Source organism: Callorhinus ursinus, unplaced genomic scaffold, assembly GCF_003265705.2.
Source record: "Callorhinus ursinus isolate GAN/ISIS: 27379988/994484 unplaced genomic scaffold, GSC_fseal_2.0 scaffold71, whole genome shotgun sequence".
Taxonomy (NCBI): domain Eukaryota; kingdom Metazoa; phylum Chordata; class Mammalia; order Carnivora; family Otariidae; genus Callorhinus; species Callorhinus ursinus.
This window is the reverse complement of record NW_027397133.1, coordinates 1,179,153-1,204,381: the sequence shown is the minus strand read 5'-3', so window position 1 is coordinate 1,204,381 and position 25,229 is coordinate 1,179,153. Positions and strand designations below refer to the sequence as shown.

Sequence of the window (25,229 nt, the reverse complement as noted above, 5' to 3'; positions counted from 1 at the left end):
GCTGGTGGGGTGACAGAACACTCGCGATCGGCACACAGTGAGGGTCCAACGAGTGACCGCTCTTGGGGTCAGTGCTGTCGTGGGTGGTATTAACGCTCTTAGCCCAGTGTGCGGTGCTCTGTGTGTGTGGCAGGAGCTCAGTGACAGGTGTGCTGTAGCTCCCCACCCACCCCTCCCCTCCCCCCGGCAGATACGAGATCCTGACGCCCAATGCCATCCCCAAGGGCTTTATGGATGGGAAACAGGCCTGCGAGAAGATGGTGAGTGTGGGGCAGAGCCTGAGCTGCAGGTGTGTACGTGTGCACGTGCAGGGTCCCAGGTGGTGGAAGAGGGGAGCCAGGACCTCCCTCTCCTCATGCCTCCTCTTCATCACCCCTCTCCCATCCCTCACAGATCAAGGCCCTAGAACTGGACCCCAACCTCTACCGTGTGGGACAGAGCAAGATCTTCTTCCGGGCAGGGGTCCTGGCCCAGCTGGAAGAGGAGCGGGACCTGAAGGTCACAGACATCATCGTGTCCTTCCAGGCAGCTGCCCGGGGGTACTTAGCTCGCAGGTAGGGCACCGTGCTGTCTTCTGGGTCCTGTTGGCCAAGGCTGGGGGTGGGTAGGGAAGGGTTGACCAGATGGCTCCAGGATTCAGGACCTCTGAGATGGTAGAAGGGCCGGGAAACGAAGGGGTGGAGCCACCAGATGCCCAGGCTTCTTGATTCTACGGTCCCCGAGGGCCCATATAGGCCAGGTCCAGTGCTGAGTGATGCTGGGGACACAGAAGAGCTAGTCTTGGCCATAGGGTGACCAACCATCCTGCCTCGCTCAGGACTGGAGTTTCCCCAGGATGCATGATTTTCGGGGCCAAAACGAAGAAAGCCCTGGGCAAATAGGGCACAGTGGTCACCCTACTGGCCAGTGCCTCAAGAGACTCCACCCTGGAGGGGGAGACATACACGGGCACAAAGCATCACAGTCTGGAGTGGGATGTGCTCTGATGGTCATCCAAGTGTAGTGTGGAGACTCTACAGCAGACCAGGACGCCTCCAGCTCCCACTTGATGACCAGAGAGATGAAGGAGGATGGGACAGGTGTTGTAGGCAGGAGCGCCAGCTGATTCAAAGACCCAGGGGTATGGGAGACTGACGTGTTTCAGGAATGTGAGAAGTTTGCCGGCGAGTCTCCTTCCCCCTTGAAATGGCCCAGAGGGAGGATCGGAGAACAAAGGACTCCCCCAGACACCAGGCTGAGGGGTGGGGACCTTGTCCAGGGGTGCTGGGGAGCCATGGGAGGGCTGTGAGCAGGGGAGGGGAGGGTAAGCTCTGGGTGTAGAAAGACCCCCCCTCGGGAGGCAGGTTGGGGGTGGACTGGGGGGAGGAGATTAGAGGGTGGGAGGTTGGTGTGAGGGTTCAGGTGGGGGAAGAGGAGGCCTGAACTAGGGTTGTGTGGACAGAGAGCAGGGGATAGAGCAGAGAGAGTCAAAGGCTGAAGGACTGACAGACTATACACAACAAGATCTGCCAATAATAGAAAGTGCTTGCACACGTAGGCACTCAACAATGGTTGACTAAGTGTGAAGGGAGCTGTGCTCTCTCTCTCGAAGGGGACAGCCCTGGAGGGGCTGAGCCTTCACGCTCCCACTTGCCCATCTCCCCACCCAGAGCCTTCCAGAAGCGACAGCAGCAGCAGAGTGCCCTGAGGGTGATGCAGAGGAACTGTGCCGCTTACCTCAAGCTGAGACACTGGCAGTGGTGGCGACTCTTCATCAAGGTGAGGGCGCCTGGGGAAGTGGTCTGAGCAGCAAGGAGACAGCACCTTGGGGCCAAGTCTGCTTGGCCAAGTGGCTTTCTCTGTTTGGGCCTCAGCTTTCTGCATCTGTAAAATGGGACCAATCAGCCCAACCTTTGTTAGCCAGGATTCTTTGGTGTAGCAAGTGACCAAAAAAATCTGACTCAAACCAACATGAGTAAAAGATTCAGGACAGCTTCAAGAACGGCTGGATCCAGGGCTAAGTCAGGGGTCCCAAAGACCCCCTCAGATTCAGTGATTCACTAGGAGGACTCACAGAACTTAGAGAAGCTGTTCTATTCATGGTTATGGTTTATTACAGTGAAAGGACAGAGATTAAAGTCAGCAAAGGGAAAATGTGCACCGAACAGAGCTTGGGAGAGAACAGGCACAGGCTGCCTGTTGTCCTCTCAACACAAGAGTCATGTGGACAGTGCTTAAGTCTTCCAGAAACAATGTGTGACAACATATATGGGCTGTTGCCAACCAGGGAAGCTCCCCTGAGTCTCGGTGTCCAAGCTTGTTATTGGGGGGGTCAGTCTCATAGGCATGGCTGACCCCCTATGTGGTTGATCTTACTCAGTCTCCAGCCCCTCCAGAGGTCAAGTTGATACCATGGGGGCCAAGAAACCCAGGTAACAAAGTCGCTCTTATCAGTCAGAATATTCCAAGAGCTTGCAGATTATCTTCTAGGAGCCACGCAAGGGCCAGGCCTTTCTATGAAAGGTGCAGCGTTTGGACAATGCAGGCCTGCTGAGTCAACCCTTTATTGCACAAGGGCCCAAACAGTGATGTCAGTTATCTGACCTTCTTTGTCTCCCATTTGGCTTTTCCTCATGGTGATCACCTCTAGGCTTTTTCACTTGGGGGCCACCAGCCCATTGAGACTTGTCCCCCGACCAGCTAGGCCAGCACGGTCTTCTCCTATCCCAAAGCTCCAGCCAGAGTCCCAGGTTTGACTTGTCCTTGGCCTGCTGGGGTCATGTGACCACCCCAAGACTCATCATGACACATCAGATGAGCCAGGCTGGTGTCACATGCCCGCCCGGAGCAGAGGGGCAGAGCCGGGTGGTCGGGCCCGCTGTGAGCATAGGGGGCAGTGTGTTCCCCCAATGGGAAATTGGAGAGGAGGAAGGAAGATCGAAGTTTGGAGGCAAAAAACCCAGCCATTCAGTGTAATTCTGAATACGGTGTGGGAGCAGTCAGCCTACGTGCCCTCAGCCAGTGTTAACTGAGCACCTAATATGTGCCAGTAACTTTTGGGGGGATCGTGATAAAATGGTGAATAAAAGCAAAGTCCTGCCCCATGGAGCCCACAGTCTAGAGCAGGGGTCGGAAAAGTGTGGCCTGGTCCAGGCACCTGTGTTTGTAAATGCCCATCGGTTAACGCGTTATCTGTGGCTGGTTTTGCGTTCCAGCAGCTGAGTGGAGTTGTTAAAACGGAGACAGGGTGGCCCACAAAGCCTCAAACGTTTCCAAGCTGGCGCTTTAGGAGGAAGGTGGCCTGCTCCAGGTCCTGGGCATGGGCATTGACCGGCATCAGCGAATGAGTCTCACAGATAAATATAAAATCGTGGCTGTGTTAAATGCCATGAGTTAGGGCAGAAGAGAATACGATAATCTAGAAAAAGAACCGAGCTGAGTCGAGAAGAACCAAACAGCAGTGGGACAGCAATGATCAGAGGGGATCCCACTCAGCAAGGGGGAGCCTGTCCTTTCAGTTGATTAGGTTGTGTGGCACATGTCCCGCGACCTGAAACACACCGCGTAAAGTGCATCTCTCACCCCGGACCCGGGACTCGGGAACTTTGAGGGACATTGTGCTACAGAACAGCGGCGCCGGTGTCTTTTGTCGCCTAGGGTTAGTTTCGCGAAGAAGGAACACGTTTAGTGCGGCTTGCCTTTGCCCCGGGCTGCTCTAGGCTCTTCACTCCTGTCAGCTCATTCACCCACTGCGAAAACCCCGAAAACCCCGTGGCGCAGGAGCTGTTCCCACCCCTGTTCGATAGATGACATTAGCGAGCTCCCCGGAGGCCGCATAGCTCCGGAGCTGCCACTGGCTCCGGCTCAGGGTGTGAGTGCTTACTCAGCCCCTGGGCCGAGTGGAGCCAGCCATTCCCACCTTTACCTGCCCCCCCCCCCACACCACCAGGTGAAGCCGCTGCTGCAGGTGACGCGGCAGGATGAGGTGCTGCAGGCGCGGGTGCAGGAGCTACAGAAAGTGCAGGAGCTGCAGCAGCAGAGTGCCCGCGAGGTGGGCGAGCTCCAGGGCCGCCTGGCACAGGTAAGGGGCGGGGCCGCGGTGGGGCGGGGCCACGGGCGGAGCCAGGGCGTGGGGCGGGGCTCCCAGCTGAGCCGCGGTCGCCGTGGGGGGAGGGGGAAGGTGGGGGCGCCGGGGTGCTGCCCCCCCCCCCCCCCCCCGATCCAGGCTGAGACCGTTTGGTGCTGGTGGGCTGTGACGTGCAGGAGGCAGGGCCCTGGGATGCAGCCAGGGTATTGGGCGGTGGGGGGGCGGGTGCTTGTTCCTGCGGAGCCGAGATGCTCAGACGGCTGGGCTCCGAGAGGGGCTTTGAGAGGTTCAGGGTAGGGGCCTGCCTTGTGGCAGGGCGACGGGAGGCAGGCGGTGAGCTTTCCATTGTCCAGTTTTTCTGGTGTCTCATAAGTAATGCTGAAGCAAAACCCTTTTTGAGCATTTTCCTGTTTGCTTTTACTGAGTTATTTCCTTTGGTTAAGTCTCTAGGCGTAGGAGTGTTAAATGAAATGTGAGATGGTAGAAAGCCCTCTCGGGGGCTATTTGGAGGGTGGACTGGAGAGAGACTGGAGGTGGGGAGGCTGGGGAGAGAGTCCACGGGGAGAGGAGAAGGCCCAAGCTGCCGGGAGGTGAAGGGAGGTGGGAGAGAGGGTGGCACCCAGGGGTCTGACTTGGTGACTTTGGGGGGGGTTTGAGGTCATCCCGAGATGGGGACCTGGAGGAAAGCCCTCCAGGCCCCAAAGGGCAAAGCAAATCAGGAGGCAGGAGGGACCGAGTGCTCCACTGAGACTGCCCTGGGAGCATTGCCTGCTGAGTGCTGACCTCCCACCCTGTCCCCAGCTGGAAGAGGAGCGCACCCGCCTGGCGGAGCAACTCCGAGCAGAGGCAGAGCTGTGTGCGGAGGCCGAAGAGACGCGGGGCCGGCTGGCAGCTCGCAAGCAGGAGCTGGAGCTGGTCGTGGCAGAGCTGGAGGCCCGCGTGGGCGAGGAGGAGGAGTGCAGCCGCCAGCTGCAGAGTGACAAGAAGAGGCTGCAGCAGCATATACAGGTCAGGCCCCTGTGTGCCCACAGGCCACCTCACCCCATGCCCTTCTGTCTACCCAGACAACCTTTGCTTCTCCAAACCATGTCTCACTGGGCCATGAATTTGCAGAAAACTCAACTCAAAGTGGCATAAGCCAAAAGAATACTTCTTCGGTTCAAATAATGGGAGACTCCAGAACGCTTACGCATTCTGCTTCAGGCATGGCTGGATCCAGGTGCTGAGGTGATATCCTCTGTGCTCTTTCTCTCTCCATCTCCTGGCTCCATTTGCCTCTAGGCTGCTGTATTCCCAGGCAGGCCACCCTCCCACGGTTCCCCTTCAAAATCCACTGTGTGCTTTACATCTTCATTCAGATGCTAAACTTTCATTGGCAGTATTCATCTGCATTTATGTGTTATGACCTCTTCACTTGAAAAAAGTAGATTGAAGTACCCAACTTATGCCAAACATACTTTAAACATTTCCAGGGATTAAGTGAGCGTCTGGTCTTAAATTTAAAATAAGTAAACTTAAATAAGTTTGAAAATTCAGTTCCTCAGTCATACTGACCACATTTCAGGAGCTCAGTAAGTGTTTTAATCACCTCCTCTTCGTCCTGTATGTGGGGGAGGGATCCTGCCCTAGAGTTACAGAGATGGCCTGACACCATGCCACAGAGAGCCACACAGGGGTTGCACTCAGGAATAAAATGAACAGATCACAGCGTGGGAGACAGGCTTTGGAGTAACAAAAGGATGAGGTGACCCCTGGTTCCTACAGGGAGATGTGATCGGTTAGTTTGAATAATTTCAGGGCTGGCAGGCAACTGAAGTCCACTATGTAGGCAGAAGCTGGCCCTGTGCCTGGTCCCCGTGATGTGTAGTGTTACTTGACCAGTGGACCTTATCCGTGGGAGCAGAGCAGGTAGGAGGAAGATGTGTGGGTAGGCTGTTATAGGTCCTCCCAATACCAGATAGCAAGTCAGCACCTAATCCTGAATCCTTTTTTTTTTTAATTGAGGTATTATTGGGGCACCTGGGTGACTCAGTTGGTCGGGCATCTGACTCTTGACCTCAGCTCAGGTCTTGATCTTAGGATCGTGAGTTCGGGCCCTGTGTCGGGTTCCATGCTGTGAAGCCTACTTAAAATTTAAAAAAAAATTTTTTTTGAGGTATTATTGACAGCTAACATTAGTGCAGGTATATAGCATAGAGATTTAATATTTGTATATATCAGGAAGTGATCTCCACAGTAAGTCTAGTTAATATCCATAATCTTACATAGTAACAAGAACAAATATTCTAGCGATGAGAACTTTTAAGATCTACTCTCTCAGCAACTCTCAAATATACAGTACAGCGTTATGAACTACAGTCATGCTGTCCATTACCTCTCCGGGATTTATTTATTTTGTAACTAGAAGTGTGTATCTGTTGACCCCCTTCACCCACTTAACTGACCCTCCCTTGCCCCCCGGCAACCACTCATCTCTTCTCTGTACCTATGAGCTCAGTGTTTTGTTTTTGGTATTTTTTAGATTCCACACATAAGTGAGATCAGCCGCGGTTTGTCTTTCTCTGACTTATCTCACCTAGCACAACGCCCTTGACATCCTTCCACGCTGTCACCCAATATCGAATCTTAATTTACAGTCTCACACCACGTGTTGCCACAGTGGACAGTGCCTGTCTATATGATGTGTTTATTATATTTTTTGTTTATAATCTTCCCGCACACACAAGAATGTCATTTCCGTAAGGACAAAGATGTGTATCTATTTTAGGTGCCTGGAACAGTGCTTGGCACACACGGGGCCCTCAGGGAAGGCTCAGGGGTAATGAATGAAACGGGAAGGCCAGTAAAGTGTTGCTCCTTCCCAGCCTTGCCCAGAGCATGGACCTGTCTGAGCCACAAGCCCTCGGGGGTTTGGGAACGTCCCCTCCACCCCATCCTTCCCATCACATGATGGCCCCCAGACCCGGGGTCCTCATCCCTTGCCCCTCCCCTCTCCAGGAGCTGGAGAGCCACCTTGAGGCCGAGGAGGGGGCGCGGCAGAAGCTGCAGCTGGAGAAGGTGACCACAGAGGCGAAGCTGAAGAAATTTGAGGAAGACCTGCTACTCCTAGAAGATCAGAATGCCAAGCTGAGCAAGGTCGGTGGCCTGTAGGCCCCCAGGGGCAGGGAGCTGTGGTGCATGGCGGGGGTGGGGTGGGGCGGTGGGTCTCTCTCAGCATCTCCCCCAGCTAGCGCCACTCCTAGGGGTCTCGGGCTCTCAGTCCCAGCTGTGTCTCCCTTCGACCTTTGCTCTTCCCTTCACTTTCTCTTTGTCACACCTTCACCGGAGCAGGTATTTATTGAGCAGCTACTGTGTGTCATTACCCATCGCTGGTAGATCATAACACCCAAAGCCACGTGGCTGGAGACCACCACCATCTCATTATATCCCATCCTTCTGTGGGTCAGCTGGGGCCCCATCGCACAGCTGCTCCGTGGCTCTCGGAGGCAGTCGCTGTGGCGTGGGGGCCAGGTGTGGATGTCTGCCGTCTTGGTGCTCCTTCGTGTGGCTTCTGTCCCCACAGGAGAGCGTGGGTTTCTTACGTGGCAGCTCCGGGCTCTGAGAAGGGGAAGCGGAAGCATCCAGGCCCCTTAAAGTATTAAGCCTGAAACTGACACGGCATCACTTGTGCCCAGTTCTATAGGTCAGGGATTGGCAAACATCTTTTGTAAAAGATGAGATAGCAAATATTTCACGCTTTGCAGGTCTCTGTGCTTCCGTCACAAGCGCTCGGTTCTGCCGACATAGCATGAAAGCAGCCACCGGTGGTACATGATCGAATGAGTGTGACTGTGTCCCAATAAAATTTTACTTATAAAAACAGATAGTGGGCCAGATTTGGCCTGCACACTGTGGTTTGCAGACCACTGAGCTTAAAGCAGTCATAGGCTCAGCCCAGATTCAGGGGGTGGGGCTCCATCCCTGGTTGGGGCCATGGCAAAGAACCCACCACCATCTTTTACCTGCCCCAGCTAGGACTGGGCTAGGCACAGGGGATATGGCATTGAACTAACCTAGACAACCATTTATGTCCTCACAGGGGGCTGGCGGAAAGGGATGCTAGATGAGACACCACAGAAAATAAACATAACCACAAATTGTGACTTAATTTTAAACTGTCAGAAAAGAATAGAAGACTATGGAGGGGGGCACCTGGGTGGCTCAGTCAGTTAAGTGGCTGCCTTCAGCTCGGGTCATGATCTCAATGTCCTGGGATCGAACCCTGCATGGGGCTCCCTGCTCCGCGGGAAACCTTCTCCCTCTCACACTCCCCCTACTTGTGTTCTCTCTCTCTCGCTGTGTCTCTCTGTAAAAAAGACTGTGGGGGGTGATGGGTGCCTCACCTGTCCTCGGGGTAGTCAGGGAAGGCTTATCTGAGGCAATGATACCTGAGTTGAGAGGTCAAGGATGCACAGGAGTTTTCTGGAACGTTCCTTCTGGTACAATGGCTATTCCATTCTACGCTGTTCTATTTCTTTCCTTCTAAGGGTAGTGCCAACACACTACATTGGTTTCCAGAACCACTCACAGTTTGAAAAGTACTGCTCCAGGCCAGTGCTTCTCAAATGCTAATGTGCCCAAGAATCATATGGAGAGCTTGTTAAAAAGCAGGTTCTGATTCAGCGGGTCTGGGGTGGAAATGCTGAGATGCAGCATTTCTAAAAAAGCTCCCATTTGATGCTGCTGCTGGTCCGCAAACCCATACTTTGGGTGGTAGGGATCCAGAACTCACGTGAATGCAGCGGATGGACAAGGATGTTCACTGCAGTGTTGTTTATAGTCGCACATGATTTGGAATGAACTTCAGCACCCATGAGTGGGATGGTGTGTTAGTGATTGGTGGGGTTCTTCGAATAATGGGAGTCTAGCCTGTAGTTACGACGTTTGTACTCGTCAGGGTGGGACGTCTGCAGACCCAAGAGAATGGGGAAGGAAGGTTGGGATCCGGAGCAGGAGGCTCAGGGAAGGGTGGAGCTGAGCAGAAATGCAGATGAGAAGGCACCAGAGATGAGCCAACGTTGAGACGGGGCTGTTCTGACCGCCCCCACCTCCCACCACCCTCAGGAGCGGAAGCTGCTGGAGGAGCGTCTGGCCGAGTTCTCGTCACAGGCGGCCGAGGAGGAGGAGAAGGTCAAGAGCCTCAATAAGCTTCGACTCAAATACGAGGCCACGATTGTGGACATGGAGGGTGAGCGCCGCCCCCAGTGGGAAGCCGCACTGCGCATGCTTGGCGGCGGTGGGGGAGGGGGGACGTTGGGTGAACGTCGCGTGCTGTGGAGCCTCAGTGGTTCTATCTGCTAAATGGGGGCAGGAGAGAAGGCTCAGGGCAGATTGAGTGTCCTCCCAGCTCTTAGGTTGTTTCTGTCACTCTAAATGCAATTCTCTCCTCCGTGTCTTGGGTCACTCTCCCTGACTGTCCCACTGACTGTTTCAGACACATTGTCGTCACTGTCCCTTGCTATTGACTCAAAATCAGGAGGGAGAGAGCGCAGGAGAAGGCTGTGGAGACAGGAGAGGAGAGGACAGGACAGAGACAGTCACTGAGCGGGAGCAGGGCTGTCACTTGGGGGTGAGGAGGAGAGGACAGCACCTGGGGGTCGGGCCCAGGGTCGGGGAAGCTGGAAAGGGGGAGCACAGGAGATGGTGAGCCACAGCTTTGCCGCCACCCCCGCCCTGGCCAGTGCCGGGGGCGGGGCCGCGGCCGCGGGTGTCGGCGAGCTGCTGGGCGTGGGGTCTGGCGCCCTTCTGCATGTCCCCCACTTCCGCCTCCAGACCGCCTCCGGAAGGAGGAGAAGGGCCGCCAGGAGCTGGAGAAGCTGAAGCGGCGGCTGGACGGGGAGAGCTCGGAGCTGCAGGAGCAGATGGCGGAGCAGCAGCAGCGCGGGGAGGAGCTGCGCACCCAGCTGGGCCGCAAGGAGGAGGAGCTGCAGGCGGCCCTGGCCAGGTGCGCGGGGCAGGGGGCCAGCCACCCACACACAGTGCATGGCCTGCCCGCGGGAGGGGCGCCGCGGGGAGACTCCACCGGCGCGCGTGCGCCTCAGCCCCGCGGAGCCTCAGTGGCCCCTTCTGTAACCTGGACCTGGCGAGAGTTCCAAGCCCGCCGGGTTAAGGGAAGTGTGAAAGGAGGCCCCGCGTGTCTAGTAACTTGCCCAGTTCCGCGGTCAGAATAGGGGATCAGCTGTGATTTCATAAGCGCTCCAGTCATGAAAGGAATCCTATCATTATGATTACAGCCGGTCGAAATTATGGAGCACCTACTGTGTGCGCTCGGTGTTGCGAATGTCTTTTCCCCCCGTCCGAGAGCCCTTGATTATAGGCGCAGCTCAACTTAGATGTTAAAATGTGGAAAAATGTGTGTCTTATAATCAGTGGTGCGTGGGGTGTGTGTGTGGTTAAGAACCTGCGCCCTCATCTGACTTCTGGGTTCAAGCCCCGCCCCCGCCCCTTTTCCCGCCACCCGACCTCACCCACGTGGCATCCCGCCTCCCTAGCCTGTTTCTTCATTTGTGAAAGGGGCGTGCTTTTGAAGCTACTCCTAAGGTTAGTGTGGGGATGAAGTATGAAAGTATTCTTTAAAGGACGCCTGGGTGGCTCAGTCCATTAAGCGTCTGCCTTCGCCTCAGGTCATGATTCCAGGATCCTGGGATCAAGCCCCGCCCCACGCTCCCTGCTCGGCTCTGGAGAGCAGGGGATCCAAACCCCGGTCTGCGTGGCTCCATGAGCAATTTAACTCCCAGCCACTGCTGCCCCTCAATTCAGCTTCTCTTTGCAAGAGGCTGTGTATCATCGGGGCCATGAGGCTGATCAGATGCTGGGGTCAGCTCTTCCACTCGCTGACCTTGTGACCTGGGCAAGGACTTTCCCACTCTGTACATCAGTTTTCTCATTTGGTGTGATCATTAAATGAGATGATAAAGTAAAGGGTCCCTTGTGGCAGGGGCTCAGTAAGTGTCCCTGTGATTACTCTTGCTGTCATGCCCATTTTACAGCTAAGGAAACTGAGGCTCTGAGTACTGAGGCACGCGCCCAAGGGCAGAGCTAGGATTTCAGCCTGGGATGGACCACCCCCAAATCCACCTGCCCCCCCCCCCAAAATCATCCCTGCCCTTTGCCGGCCCCTGTACCCACTCCATGGTCCTTGTCCACCCCCAGGGTGGAGGAGGAGGGCAGTGCCCGGGTCCTGCTGCTGAAATCCCTGCGGGAGGCGCAAGCAGGACTGGCTGAGGCCCAGGAGGACCTGGAGGCCGAGCGGGCAGCCAGGGCCAAGGCAGAGAAGCAGCGCAGGGACCTGGGCGAGGAGCTGGAAGCGCTACGGAGCGAGCTGGAGGACACGCTAGACTCCACCAACGCGCAGCAGGAGCTCCGGTGAGGCAGCTGGCAATGCCTGGGCACGGGCAGGGCAGGGTGCGGGGAGAGGAGAAGCACTTTGGTGTGAGCCCTCCATTGACACAGAGGTTTAGCCGTTCACCAGTTGTTTATTGAGTGTTGGCTCTGCACCTCGGCCAGGTTGGGGACAGAGATGAGTCAGAGCCAGGCGTTTCCCTCAGGGACTCCCAGTGTGGGGGAGGCAGATTCAGGCAAAGGGACCCAATCCAGAATAAAGTTTGCTCTAAGGGAGCAGCACAGGGCGTTGTGGATGATAAGAATGAGCCCCTAAACCACGTCTATGGAGGGAGTCCAGGAAGACATCCTTGAGAAAGGGCCTTTTGAATAGGGTTTTGAAAGATGAGTAGGAGCTCACCCTTAAAGCCACACTCCTCCCTCGGTTACCACCCAGATCCCTCAGGGAATGTAGAGTGAGGTCCTCATTCTTGAAGGGAAACAATAAAATGAGGCACTTCCTCAAAGTCCCTGCCTTTCTCTCTTCTGAAATCATGTTCCCTCCACAAAAGGTCCAAGAGGGAACAGGAGGTGACAGAGTTGAAGAAGGCTCTGGAAGAGGAGACGCGTGTTCACGAAGTAGCAGTGCAGGAGCTGAGGCAGCGCCACGGCCAGGCTCTGGGCGAGCTGACGGAGCAGCTGGAACAGGCCCGGAGGGTGGGTTGGGACAGGAGTGGGGGACCCTGGAGGGCTGGCAGAGGGAATAGCCAGTGCCAAGGCCCTGAGGCAGGAGGGTGCCCAGTCCGGTTGAGGGAGGAGGCATAAATCTTTACTTGTCTCTCTCCCTTGCCAGAGCAAAGGTACCTGGGAGAAGACCCGGTTGGCCCTGGAGACCGAAGTGTCTGAGCTGCGGTCGGAGCTGAGCAGCCTGCAGGCCTCACGTCATGAGGGCGAGCAGCGGAGACGCCGCCTGGAGTCCCAGCTGCAGGAGGTGCAGGGCCGGGCTGGTGACGGGGAGCGGGCTCGAGCGGAGGCTACCGAGAAGCTTCAGCGAGTCCAGGTGAGTGGGGCGGCCAGGGCAGGGACCCTGTGTGGGCTTCTCTTTGGTCCACAGCAGCCCTGTGGTCCTTTCAAACTCTTCCAGCATGATCACACACGAATAGCTGGGATTCGGTGAGCAATTACTTTATATCAACTATCCTATGTATTTCATTAAATCTTCCTGACTCTCCTAATATTGTTCCCCTTTCACATCTGAGGAAACCGAGGCCCAGGGAGGTGAGGCTGATCATCTAAGATCCCTCAGAGCCAAAACTCGAACCCAGGCATGCCTGACGCTATAGCTCTTAACCCTACCATGACCCCTCACCCTCTGAGGAGCCTTAAATAATCTGTATTCTGATGAGAAAAGCCCCGTTTGGACACATGGAACTGTGTGGGGATGATATCATACTGTGACGGTTAAAAGAAATGTGGACTTTTACATTTTAATTTTATTGTGTTTCTTTAAATGGCTGATACTTATGCGTTACTAAGAATACAAAGAAGCAGTAAAAAATGAAGGAAAACATGACTTTTTAAAAAATAATTTTAAAAAATAATTTATTTTTAAGTAATCTCTACACCCAGTGCAGGGCTCGAACTCACAAACCCGAGATCGAGTCGAATGCTCAACCAGCTAGGTCAGCCAAGGGCCCCAGGAGGAATGATTTTTAGTTGTCCAATTCCTCCAGGGGAAAACACCATTACAGTTCGTTTCCAGATTAAAATGCTGTATTAGGGTAAAAGCTAAACTACTATATAACAAAGGCACCCCAGAATCCATCAGCTTAAGTAAAAGACGTGTGTCTTTCCCTCCCGAGAAAGACTCAGGGTAAGCAGTGGAGGCCGGCAGGATACTGTGCTCCACAAGGTCACTTAAGATCCGGGTTCCTTGGTCTTGTCATGCCACTGTCCCTGAGAGCATTGCCCTCATCTTCAGAATCAAATCTGGATTATGGGCACATCCGTGCTTCTGTTTAGGAAGAAAAAGAGAGGGAGTGACAAAATGTGCATACATCCCTTTGCTTATATTCCATGGGCCGTCACATAATCACGTGACCACAGCTAGCTGCAAGGGAGGCTGGGAAATGTAGTTTCACTAGCCACAGGCCTAGTGACTAGACTGTCATAGTGGGACCAGGGAAGAGTGGATTTGTGGGGGCAGCCAGGATCTGCCCCAAGTGGAATCACGCTACCTAGTGGTCACTGTACTAAATGTTTTACATATCACACACATAAGAGTGACACCAGAAGTAGAGTTTGGTGGCTGATAGCAAGAGTTCCAGGCAGCACTAGAAGTTTCTTTAGTGATGGAAATGTTCTGTATTTGCACGATCAGATCCACTTGGCCACTGAACACTCAAAATGTAGGGAGCAAAGCTGAGGAGATGGATTTTTACTTTTATTTAATTTTAGTTTTTAAATTTATGTAGCCACGTATGGCTGGTGGCTACTATTTTGGACAACACAGCTGTAGAGCCAGACTGCCTGGCTCAGTCTTACCTCAGGTAGCTGTGTCATCTTGGGCAAATTTTGTAACCTTTTTGTGCCTCAGCTTCCCTTTATGTAAACTGGGAGTAGCACTGTTGGTGTGTGAAACCAGTAGGCTTCCTTCCCTTGGAGAGTGAGGGCCTTATGGAATCTCTGCGTTTAACTGTTTGAGGAACCACCAGGCTGGTTTCCCCAGCAGCTACCCCACTTGACATCATCATCACCAGCCCAGTGTAGCGGGGATTTGAGGGGGAGGAGCGGCTGGGGTCAACCGGGTGGAAGCCGCCATTGGAAGGTGCCCCTTCCCCGCAGGCCGAACTGGAGAACGTGTCTGGGGCCCTGAGTGAGGCCGAGTCCAGAGCCATTCGGCTGAGCAAGGAGCTGAGCAGCTCGGAGGCCCAGCTACACGACGCCCAGGTGAGGCCAGCCCCCCTCCCCACCCCGCTCCCCGTGCCTCCCCACCCTCTGCCCTCACCTGACTTCCGTTTTCCCCATCATCTGCAGGAGATGCTGCAGGAGGAGAACAGGGCGAAGCTGGCCTTGGGGTCAAGGGCGCGAGCCCTGGAGGCTGAGGTGGCCGGGCTGCGGGAGCAGCTGGAGGAGGAGGGGGCCGCCAGGGAGCGGGCAGGCCGCGAGCTGCAGACTGCCCAGGCCCAGGTGAGCAGCCCCGGAGGGCGACCTCGAGGGGCCTCCGGTCCCAACCCGCTCCTCCTGGGTTCTCCAGCTCAGGGATGGCCCCACTGCCCACCTGGTCCTAGGCCAGACACCCAGGAGACCCCCATTCTCATCTCTGACTCTCCCTCAGCCCACAGCCTGTCAGTGCAGAGCCCACCCCTCCTCCCCCGATTCTCTTTCCCCCCTGCTCTGCATCTACACAGACCTAGACCTGCTCAGGCCTCATCCTCTGTCGCCTGGATCCTCGTCTCAGCCTCCCTTCAGACCTCCCTGCCTCCAGTTTCTCCCCTTCCAGCTCATCCTCCAGGCGGTCTTTCTACCACAGAGCTGCCTCTGCTCCTCTCCTGCTCACCGCTCTCCCTGGCTCCCCGTGCCCCCAGGATAGAGCCTGTGCCTCTCAGCCCTGCCTTTGCTGGCCCTTCCATGTCTTTAGCTGTGTTATTTCTCACCTCCTTTTCCACTTCATACGAGAAACCCTTTTCATTCTTCAGGACTCAATATCAGCCTCTCCTGTTGTGGGAGATCCCTCACCGCCCCACTCTGAGCTCCCACACCCTTTTTTCTCCTCATCCCCATTCCAGTCACCTTGGGCTGGAACTGTCTCTGCCCTTGGGTCCCCCCACCAGAATGGGAGCTCCTTGAAAGCGGGACCCTCTCAGAGTTAGATCTTTGTCTTCAGCACAGGCCAACATAGAGCCTAACATATAGGAGGCCTGGAGAAATGCTTGTTGAACGAATGAGTCCTGAATGCACGCCTGTAAATATCCTTATTCAACTGGCCGACTCCTATGCATACTTCAGGATCCATCTCGAATGCCCGCTCCTCCAGGAAGTCTCTCTTGAATGTTCTAAACAGATTCTAAATTCCTCCTGTGGGCACCCACGGCTCCCATGCTTCTCCTACCTTAGCCTCCACCCTCCTGGCCGTGATGCTCAGTCTCCCCCCCCATCAAGGGAGGTTCCCCAGGGTGGAGTCCAGGTCTGATTCATCTTCTGGGTCCCCGTGGGAGTAATTTTCATCTCCTGGAGAAGCTGAGGTTCACACAACTCCCAACCTCAACCCTACTCCAAGGCAGAAGAACCCAGTGCAGCAAGTCACTTCCTCCTCCAGCCTCAGTCTCCTCCCCTGGGAAGTGGGGCACTACCAGGTCACGCCTTGGTCGCAGCCATGACTGCCACCCACCCTCTCCTCCCACCCCACTCCCCAGCTGTCAGAGTGGCGGAGGCGCCAGGAGGAGGAGGCGGGGGCACTAGAAGCTGGGGAGGAGGCGCGGCGCCGGGCAGCCCGCGAGGCCGAGGCCCTGGCCCAGCGCCTGGCAGAAAAGACCGAGGCGGTGGAGCGGCTGGAGCGGGGCCGCCGGCAGCTGGGGCAGGAGTTGGACGATGCCATCATGGACCTGGAGCAGCAGCGGCAGCTCGTGAGCACGCTGGAGAAGAAGCAGCGCAAGTTCGACCAGGTGGGGCGCCTCAGGTTCCCAGGTGGGAAGTGCGGGTGCTCTGTTGCGCTTCTGAGGCTCAGCTGTGAACTTGGGGGGACCATCGGTCAAGATGCTTCTTCCCTCTAAGCCTCTGTCAAATAGGCCCCGCATCCATCCTGGTTTATGTCTCTTGTCCCAAAATAATTATTGGTAGTACCCACTGGGCGGGGTATTCATGTGTGAGAAGGGGGAGCGGCAGAGGGAGAGGGAGAGGGAGAGAGAGAACCTCAGGCTCCACGCTCAGCACAGAGCCTGACGCAGGGCTTGATCCCTCGACCCTGAGATTGTGACCTGAGCCAAAAGCAAGAGTCGGAGGCTTAACTGACTGAACCACCCAGGTGTCCTGGTCGTACCTACTCTTACTCCACAAGATATCCTGAAGGTGCACCAGAGTGTACTGATGAGGAATAAATGAAATAACACATCTTGCTCCTCCTGCTGACTCACTGTGTACCTCAGGCAATCTGCTTTTCCCATTTTAGCCTCAGTTTGCCTATCTGGGAAATGGGGATAATCTTAAGCATCTGGCAATCTGAGGATGAAATAGAAATCATAGGACCCTACAGCATTAAGATCAGGCAATCCTGAGGTTCACATCCCAGCTTGGCCCCTTCTGGCTGTATGGCTTGGATGAATTGCCCAACCTCTCTGTGCCTTATTTTCTTCATCTAGAAAATGGGAGAGTCATTATTTTGTCTTCATTTTTGAAGGATATATCATTGGCTCTTGAATTCTAGGCAAACAGTTTATGCTTTAAGCGCTTTGAAGAGGTCATTCCATTTTCTGTGGCCTCCATTGTTTCAGATGAAAAGTTAGCAATCATTCAAATCCTGTGTCTTTGTAGGGGATCTATGTTTTCCTGTCTGGTTTAAATTTTTTCTCTTTATCTTTGGTTTTTAGCAGTTTGTGATATATGCAGCTGTGGGCTTTTGTATTTATCCCACAGCTGTGGTTCATGTTTTTGATCAAATGTGGAATTTTTGGCCATTATTTCTTTAAATATCTTTTCTGCTCCATTCTCTCTTTCCTCTTCTTTTCAGACTCCAAACACATGTATGTTTGACCGCTTACTACTGTACCATCGATTATCAAGGCTCTCTTTGTTTCTCTTAGAATTTTATATAAATTTTTCTCATATAAATTTTTTTTGATTGGCTTCTTTCACTCAGAATTATTTTGAGATTCATTCATGTTTTTGCATGGATTAATAATTCATTCCTCAGGGCACCTGCCTGGCTCCATTGGTCGAGCATGTGACTCTTGATTTTGGGGTCGTGAGTTCGAGCCCAACGTTGGACATAGAGATAACTTAATAAAACAAAAATTTTTTTAGTAATTATTTATTCCTTTTTTTTTATTGCTGAGTATTATTCCTGTATCGATAGAACACATTTTGAAAACCATTAACTTGTTGATGAACATTTGAGTGGTTTCTAGTTTGGGGCTATTATGAATAAAACCTTAGTCTTTCTAATAGGATGTGGTGGTTTGACTTCACATTTCCCTAATGAGCAGTGACATCGAGCATCTTTCATGTGCTTATTTGCTCTGTATACCTCTTTGGTGAAGTATCTGTTCAAATTTTCTGCCCATTTTTTAAAAATTGGGTTGTTTCCTTTTTTTTGTTTTGTTTTGGGGGTGGGGGTTGTTTCTTTTATTATTGAATTGTGAAAGTTCTTTATATATGGTGAATACAAGTTCTTTACCAGATATATTGCTTTGCATCTATTTTCATCCAGTCTGCAGCTTGACTTTTTGCTCTTCATAGAGTCTTTCAAAGAGCAGGAGGTTTGAATTTTGATGAAGTCCTGTTTATTAATTTGTCACTTGGTGGGCTGTGCTTTTTAGTGTTGTGTCTGAGGAGACTTTGTCTAACCCAAGGTCACAGAGATTTCCTATATTTTTTTTCCAGAAGTTTTCTACTTTGCAGTTTTATATTTAGGTCTGTGATCCAGTTTGGGTTAATTTGTTTATATTGTGCTCTCATGGCTCCAAATTGATTTTTTATACATGGCTGTTGAATTGTGCAAATACTGCTGAAAAGACTTTCTTTACTGACTCATTCTTGCATTGATATTAAAAATCAGGTAGCACCAGTTGTCCAATCTTTTCTTCTTTTTCAAAGTTGTTTTGCTTCTTTCAGGTCCTTCGCATTTCCGCATGTATTTTAGAATCTGTTTGTCAGTTTCCACACACAGAAAGAAAATCCTCTTGATCTGGGAGTGTGTTAAATCTACAGATTAATCTGGGAAGAACTGATATCCTAATAATACTGAGTTTTCTCGCCTAGGGACGTGGTACATGTGCCCATTTATTTAGATCTCCTTTACTTTTTGTACTTTTTAAAAATTATTCATTTATTTATTTATTTGACAGAGAGAGGGGGGAGAGATCACAAGCAGGGGGAGCGGCAGGCAGAGGGAGAGGGAGAGAAGCAGGCTTCCCGCTGAGCAGAGAGCCCGACTCGGCGCTGGATCCCAGGACCCCGGGATCATGCCCTGAGCTGAAGGCAGACACTTAACCAACCAAGCCGTCCAGGCGCCCCCTTTTTGTACTTTTCAGTGTACATCTTTCATCAGATTTATTTCCAACCATTTCATATCGTCGAAGCTGTTTTAAGTGGTTCTGGTTTTGGCGCCTGGCTGGCTTAGTCAGAAGAGCATGCAACTCTTGATCCCTGGATCATGAGTTCGAGCCCCGCACTGGGTACAGGGATTGCTTAAATTAAGTGGTTCTGGTTTTTATTTCAGTTTCTGATTGCCAGTATATAGAAATACAATCGGTTTTTATGTATTGATCTTGTATCCTACAATTTATTAGCTAAACTCACTTAGTGTTAGCAGATTTTTTTATAGATTTCATTGGATTTTCTACATTAGTGACCCTGTTTTCTATGAATGAAGACAGTTTCATATCTTCCTTTCCTTTTTTTCCCCCTTTCCTGTGGGACTCCAGATACCTGTGTGTTTGACTGCTTGATACTGCCTTGCATGTTGTTATAGCTCTGTTAATTTTTTTAGTCTTTTTCTTTTCCTTTTTTTTTTTTCTCCCTCTCTATTTAGATCATGTCTATCAACCTGCTTTCGGGTTTACTGGTTCTTCTGATGTGTCAAGTCTGCTTTCGGTTTCCTCCAATGACTTTTTGATTTCAGATATCATGCTTTTCAGTCCTGGCCTCTCTAATTGGTTCTGTTTTAGTTTCAAATCCCTCCTGCAATAACCTTGGGTCTTCACCCACTGTATCCATCTGGTTCTGAAGTTTACTAGTCATTGTTAAAGTCCTTGTGTGATGATCCCAGTGTGGAGGTCATCTGTTGGTCTGTTTCCATGGACTGGTTTTTCTCTTGACCATGAGCCCCGTTCTCTTCCCTCTTGGCAGGTCTTGAAAGTTTTATTATTGCTAATTTCTGTGTCTTAAAAAACAGCAAAGGTTGAAGTACATTTTTAAAAATTATGTACATGTTTTTTTACCACTACCCCAGGAGGAAGAAATAACCTTTCCTCTTTTGGGTTTCTAGAGTGAGGGGCTCATCAGTTTGATCCACTCAGGAGTTGGGCTGGTCTGGGACACAGTTGCAACTTTAATTCTTCTACCTCCCTCTTGTGTCTTTGCCTTTGTCTCCCTCTCTCTCTCTGTCCCTGGCTGCTCCCTCTTTCCCATCCACTTGTACACTCCTTTCAGCTAATCTGTTTCCCCCACCCCATCTCCCTCAACCCGGAAGCTCCTGGCAGAGGAGAAGGCAGCTGTACTGCGGGCGGTGGAGGAACGTGAGCGGGTCGAGGCGGAGGGCCGGGAGCGCGAGGCTCGGGCCCTGTCACTGACTCGGGCGCTGGAGGAGGAGCAGGAAGCACGTGAGGAGCTAGAGCGGCAGAACCGGGCCCTGCGGGCAGAGATGGAAGCCCTGCTGAGCAGCAAGGATGATGCCGGCAAGACCGTGAGCAGGGGCCCCCACACCCCAAGACGCACATGCGGGCCACTGCATGCACACCTGATGTTGGGCGGCACATACACACGTGCGTGCTCTCGTGCATGGAACATGAAGAGCATCAGCCACCAAAGTTACATGTTCATGCCCAGCACAGAATGGGGGGAGAGCTGCTGACCAGGCCTACGTGCTGCCATAACATACACAGAGTGTGAGGAGAATCTTCCACCAAACACATGTATTTACACATGCAGGAAGTAAGGAAAACCGTTCATCAACATGCATGTTCACATACAGATACACAGAACAGGAGAATCTTCCAGAGAACACACCCATTCATATGTACACAGAGCATGAGAACCACTCATCGTATGTGTGTATGAATAGTCAGAGCAGGTGAAGAGAATTTACCGCAACATACAGCCTGAGAACCACACCCCAAACATGACTATGTGCACATGCACACACCGCACACACTGCACACCACACATAGACACACACCGCACACACACACACATATCCCCTCACACACATATCCCCTCACACACACCACACACACACCACACACATACATCCCCTTGCACACACCACATACACATATATCCCTTCACACACCACACGCACACTGCACACATACACATCCCCTCACACACCGCACACACACATACATCCCTTCACACACACTATACACACCACACACACACATATCCGCACACACACCCTGCACACACACACACATCCCCTCACACCATACACACACGTGCATCCCCTCACACACACCACATACCCAGTGTGAAGACATCCCACCTTGCCACCCCCAAACCTACCTAGCACATACAGGCTCTCCGCAGGGCCAGTGAGGAGTCCCCTAGGCCTGTCCCCAGTCCCCACTCACCCAGCCAGCATCCCAGCCCTTCTGGAAGGTCCATCATACCCTCCGTTCCATCCTTCCTTAGTTTGTCCAACAAATATACTTATGGAGCAGCAGCAAGGACAGGCCCAGGGACACCAGCCCCCCTGACTGGTGAGGGGAGGCACTGACAGAAGACGTGGTTCAGGGAGGCCCTGGGCAGACACTCTCCGGATGTCCTTCCCTATTGCCAACAGCGTACTCCCATGGGTACAATGGAGAAGGACTTTATCTTTTCCACACGCTCCAGTGTAGATCTGATGGAGCATTTAGCCAAGCCTGGAGAGAACCCCCTAAGCCCCGTGACGTACCTTGGCCCACAGCCCCAGGCGCTCTAGAGCCAAAATCCAGCTCATACTCAGACTACTAAGGTCTCTCCTTTGGGAAAACGGCCAAGTTATACATGGTGACTCCAAAGGCCTACTTTGTGGGAAATAGGATGTTGATGGGAGAAAGTTGAATTCCTTCCAGCAAATAAAACTGATTGGCAGGTGCCAAATAGGAGGGGAAACCTGTTGGCCTCTTCTGAGGGCAGAAAGTAGACCCTGTCCCTGATGAGAATTTCCATGAGGTTCTTTGGGCAGTAGTGACAGGTAGATAGGGTCCCTCTGCCCCTGTGGAACTCACAGTGCACTGTGGGGGCGGGCGTTGCATAAAAAGACACATAAGCTCATGTTAAATAACCATTGTGACTAAGGCTGGGTTGGGGAGGGGCTCAGGGCCAGCGGCATGGGTAACAGAGAGGCCCCGACAGGCCAAGGAACACTTTTTTAGAAGGTGACAGTTAAAGGAGAGGCATGATGGGGGAGAGGGTGCCTCAAAATTTATAAGCCCAGATCTGCCTTCACAGGGTGTTTGGGATTTAATTTACACCTCCCTGGAAGGGCTGAGAAAAAAAAATCGCAGGAGAGAGTGGGATGGCCCTAATCTGGTGGGGGCGTCCAGCACAAATCAACACTCGAGTCTGGGGCAACATCCCTTCAACGCATGTCCACACAGGATGTTCCCAAACCTGAAGCCCCTTAGTGAAGTGAGCTCACGATGCAAAAATCTCAAAACCCACAAGGAAATAATCCACCGTGAATGAGAGCTGGCGTAACAAACACTGGATCTCAAGGGCTTTGGATAACAGAACTTGCACGCAGAGGTTATTAATGAAATGTTTTAGGGTGATGCAGAATGAGACACCCAGTAACTAGCTGCCGGGGAGATGGTGAATGAATGAGCAAACCAGAATGTGCACATCACCTTGGCCATCAAAGCTTCCCTCACACTGTCCTAGGATAGATCTAGGATCCTGGCCTCCCCCTCCCTGTGCCCCAGGAGCCCAGGGCTCACCCTCGCCTCCCCTCCAGGCGCATGAGCAGGAGCGATCCCGCCGGGCGGCAGAACAGATAGCCAGCGACCTGCAAGCGCAGGTGACGGAGCTGGAGGACGAGCTGACGGCAGCCGAGGACGCCAAGCTGCGCTTGGAAGTGACCCTGCAGGCTCTCAAGGCACAGCACGAGCGTGACCTGCAGAGCCGAGATGAGGCTGGCGAGGAGAGGCGGAGGCAGCTGGCCAAGCAGGTACCGGCAGACCGGGCTGGAGGCCGGAGGGCGCCCATCCGGCTGGGAGGGCTCTGCTGCCTTCACGCTAAAAAGAGGGGCCAAGAAAGTCTCACTCACCTACCTGCTGCTCAGTGTTGCTTCGCAGGGCCCTCCTGCTCCCCAGCCCATTCACCCAGCATCACCCGTGAATCCGCGGGCATGTCCCATTGACAGACTGACATACCCTATCGGACATCATCACCAGACCATTCACCCAGCATCTACCTGGGTACCCACACAGCCCCCCACCCACACACAACCTCTCCACGAACCAACGCTTTAATCCAGCCTCTCCTCCATCCGCCCAGCTACCCCCTTTCCAGAAACTTCCTCGCCCCCCCCCCCCCCCCCCCCCCCCCCCCAGCCTGCCCAAGCGCTCCTCCATCGCTCAAGGACCAGCGCCTCTACACCCCTTCATCCACAGCCTTCCTCCCTGGTTCATTTACTCATTCCCCTCTCCCTGTGGTTGGCAACATCCATTTCATGACTCCAGTGGGGGGACTTCAGGTGCTCTGCCGCCGGCTCGAGCTGGGTGCTGAGCATGGGAGGGGCAGGGCAGCCGTGAGTGTACAAGGAGCCTCTGGAGCTGTGCAGAAATGGGCTGGAGGGGACACATGCGAGCAGAGCAGAGGCTGGAGTAAAGGGGGCTCCGGAAGGGTAAGAGCCTTGGGCTTTGGGGACGAGGATCCGGGATCCGTTTGGGGTGTAGAGAAGCAAGAGCGCAGGAGGAAAGGCGCTGGTGGCCCGGACAGGGGCTGGCGGGTGCCAGGCCAGGTCACTAGCATGTAGAGGGAGCCTGGGCCTCCCGCCCCCTGAGCCTGCCCCTCCCGGCCTCCCCGCAGCTGAGGGATGCGGAGGTGGATCGGGACGAGGAACGCAAGCAGCGCGCCCTGGCCGTGGCCGCCCGCCAGAAGCTGGAGGCGGAGCTGGAGGACTTGAGAGCCCGGAACTCGGCCGCCGCGCAGGGCAAGGAGGAGGCGGTGAAGCAGCTCCGCAAGATGCAGGTAGGGGTGGGGCTTAAGCCCCCTGCCAGTCGGCCCCTTCGACCGCGCGAGCTGCCGCTCTGTAAACATCCATGTGCCAAAGGTTCACTCGCTTTTTATATTTTTTATTTCCTTTACTTAAAATGCTTAGCTTAAAGTCCAGTTTCTTCATTCTATTTAATTTTTGAAACGTAAATGCCTTAGGGTTCCTCCCCTAATATCAAAGTTATATCTGGTTGTTTAAAAAAGATTGGGAGGGGGGTTGCCTGGCTGGCTCAGTCGCTGGAGCATGCGACTCTTGATCTTGGGGTCATGAGTTCGAGCCCCGGGTTAGGAGTAGCGATTACTTAAAAAAATTTTTTTTTGGTGATAATAATGTGTCCGTGTAAAGTCTTAATTGTTTTTTAAATAAAAAAGTATAGAACTGGACTGTCTGATACAGTGGGTACCAGCCCCATGTGGCTGTTGGGCATCTAAGGTTCGGTGGGGCTGAGATCCTAATTACATGCTGGATTCTGAAGACTTATGACCAAAAAAAAAAAAAAAAGTAAAATATCTCAATAACCTTTATAGTGATTATAAATGGAAATAATAACATTTTGTATATGTCAGGCTAAATAAAAATACACTGTTCAAACTACTTTCACCCATTTCTTTTTACCTTTCTAATGGGGCTACTTGAAAATGTAAAACAACACATGTCCTTGCAGTATCTCCCCATTGGGCAGCGCTAGGACAGAAAGATCCCTCTCCAAAAAGTAAAAATTTCCCACTACGTCACCCCTGAGAGAAGGCGCCTGCACTAAAAAGCTGTTATTATCAAGCAAGTAATAATATTCATAACTGCGATGATGATTGTCCTGCTAGTACCAAACCCAGTACTGTCCTCACTGACTTCTCTACAGTTTTTTTTAATGGTGATAGGCATCAAGTTTGTGTTTTATTTTTCTTTAAGCGCCATTGAAAAGTCTTACGCTGACTTCTTTACACACTCAGTGGTGTGGCCGCATAGCAAAGTGACTAGAAGTGGAAACCCTGGGGCCAGATGGCCTGGGTTCAAGTGCTGACTCTGCCATTTAGCACACTTGGCTCGTTGCTGAGCCTCTCTGTGCCTCCGTTGTTCCGTGTCTACACTGGGGAGGAAACTAGTCCCCACCAGCTGGAGTTGTGAGGATGAAGGGAGTCAGTACGTGTGTATAACAGAGCCTGGCCCCACGGTAAATGATCAGTAAGTGTGCGCCAGCATTATTATTACTGCAGAGTCCAGATACTACACCCATTTCACGCTTATTTTAGTTTTAAGGTATTACTTTTTTTAAATTGGAGGTAGCCGAAGCCCAGAGAGCGGGAGGGGCTGGTCCAAGGTCACAGAGCCAGGGGCTGGGGCGGGCTGCAGGGCTTTGCTTGCTCTCGGGGAGCTGGGAAGTCCCCGCAGGGCTGAGGCGAGGGGAGGGGCTTCCCCGTGAGTCACGATCAGGCTGCACCCGCTCACTTGCTTCATTCCGCCCAGGCCCAGATGAAGGAGCTGTGGCGGGAGGTGGAAGAGTCGCGCAGCTCCCGGGAGGAAATCTTTACCCAGAACCGGGAGAATGAGAAGCGCCTCAAGGCGCTGGAGGCGGAGGTGCTGCGACTGCAGGAGGTAATGCCAGAATGGGCAGGGCCCTGGAAGGGGGGGCGGGGCCCTGGGGATTGGAGGCGTTGGGGGGGGGGG

At 53.0% G+C, this 25,229-nt stretch overlaps 1 protein-coding gene across 5 annotated transcripts in view; it reads left to right on the top strand.

Moving 5' to 3' along the window:
• The window catches only part of MYH14 (myosin heavy chain 14), a 95,658-nt gene that overhangs the window by 56,765 nt on the left and 13,664 nt on the right, over window positions 1-25,229 (top strand). For all 5 annotated transcript variants that reach the window (XM_025849784.2, XM_025849783.2, XM_073886405.1 and 2 more), the window contains 18 exons: window positions 191-260; window positions 394-554; window positions 1,650-1,758; window positions 3,929-4,060; window positions 4,868-5,074; window positions 7,064-7,201; window positions 9,170-9,293; window positions 9,878-10,049; window positions 11,258-11,470; window positions 11,998-12,142; window positions 12,279-12,485; window positions 14,270-14,374; window positions 14,462-14,614; window positions 15,841-16,089; window positions 19,833-20,045; window positions 22,302-22,514; window positions 23,378-23,539; window positions 25,029-25,157. In XM_025849784.2, the coding sequence (XP_025705569.2) occupies window positions 191-260; window positions 394-554; window positions 1,650-1,758; window positions 3,929-4,060; window positions 4,868-5,074; window positions 7,064-7,201; window positions 9,170-9,293; window positions 9,878-10,049; window positions 11,258-11,470; window positions 11,998-12,142; window positions 12,279-12,485; window positions 14,270-14,374; window positions 14,462-14,614; window positions 15,841-16,089; window positions 19,833-20,045; window positions 22,302-22,514; window positions 23,378-23,539; window positions 25,029-25,157 (2,902 nt within the window). The remainder of the gene's footprint in view (window positions 1-190; window positions 261-393; window positions 555-1,649; window positions 1,759-3,928; window positions 4,061-4,867; window positions 5,075-7,063; window positions 7,202-9,169; window positions 9,294-9,877; window positions 10,050-11,257; window positions 11,471-11,997; window positions 12,143-12,278; window positions 12,486-14,269; window positions 14,375-14,461; window positions 14,615-15,840; window positions 16,090-19,832; window positions 20,046-22,301; window positions 22,515-23,377; window positions 23,540-25,028; window positions 25,158-25,229) is intronic.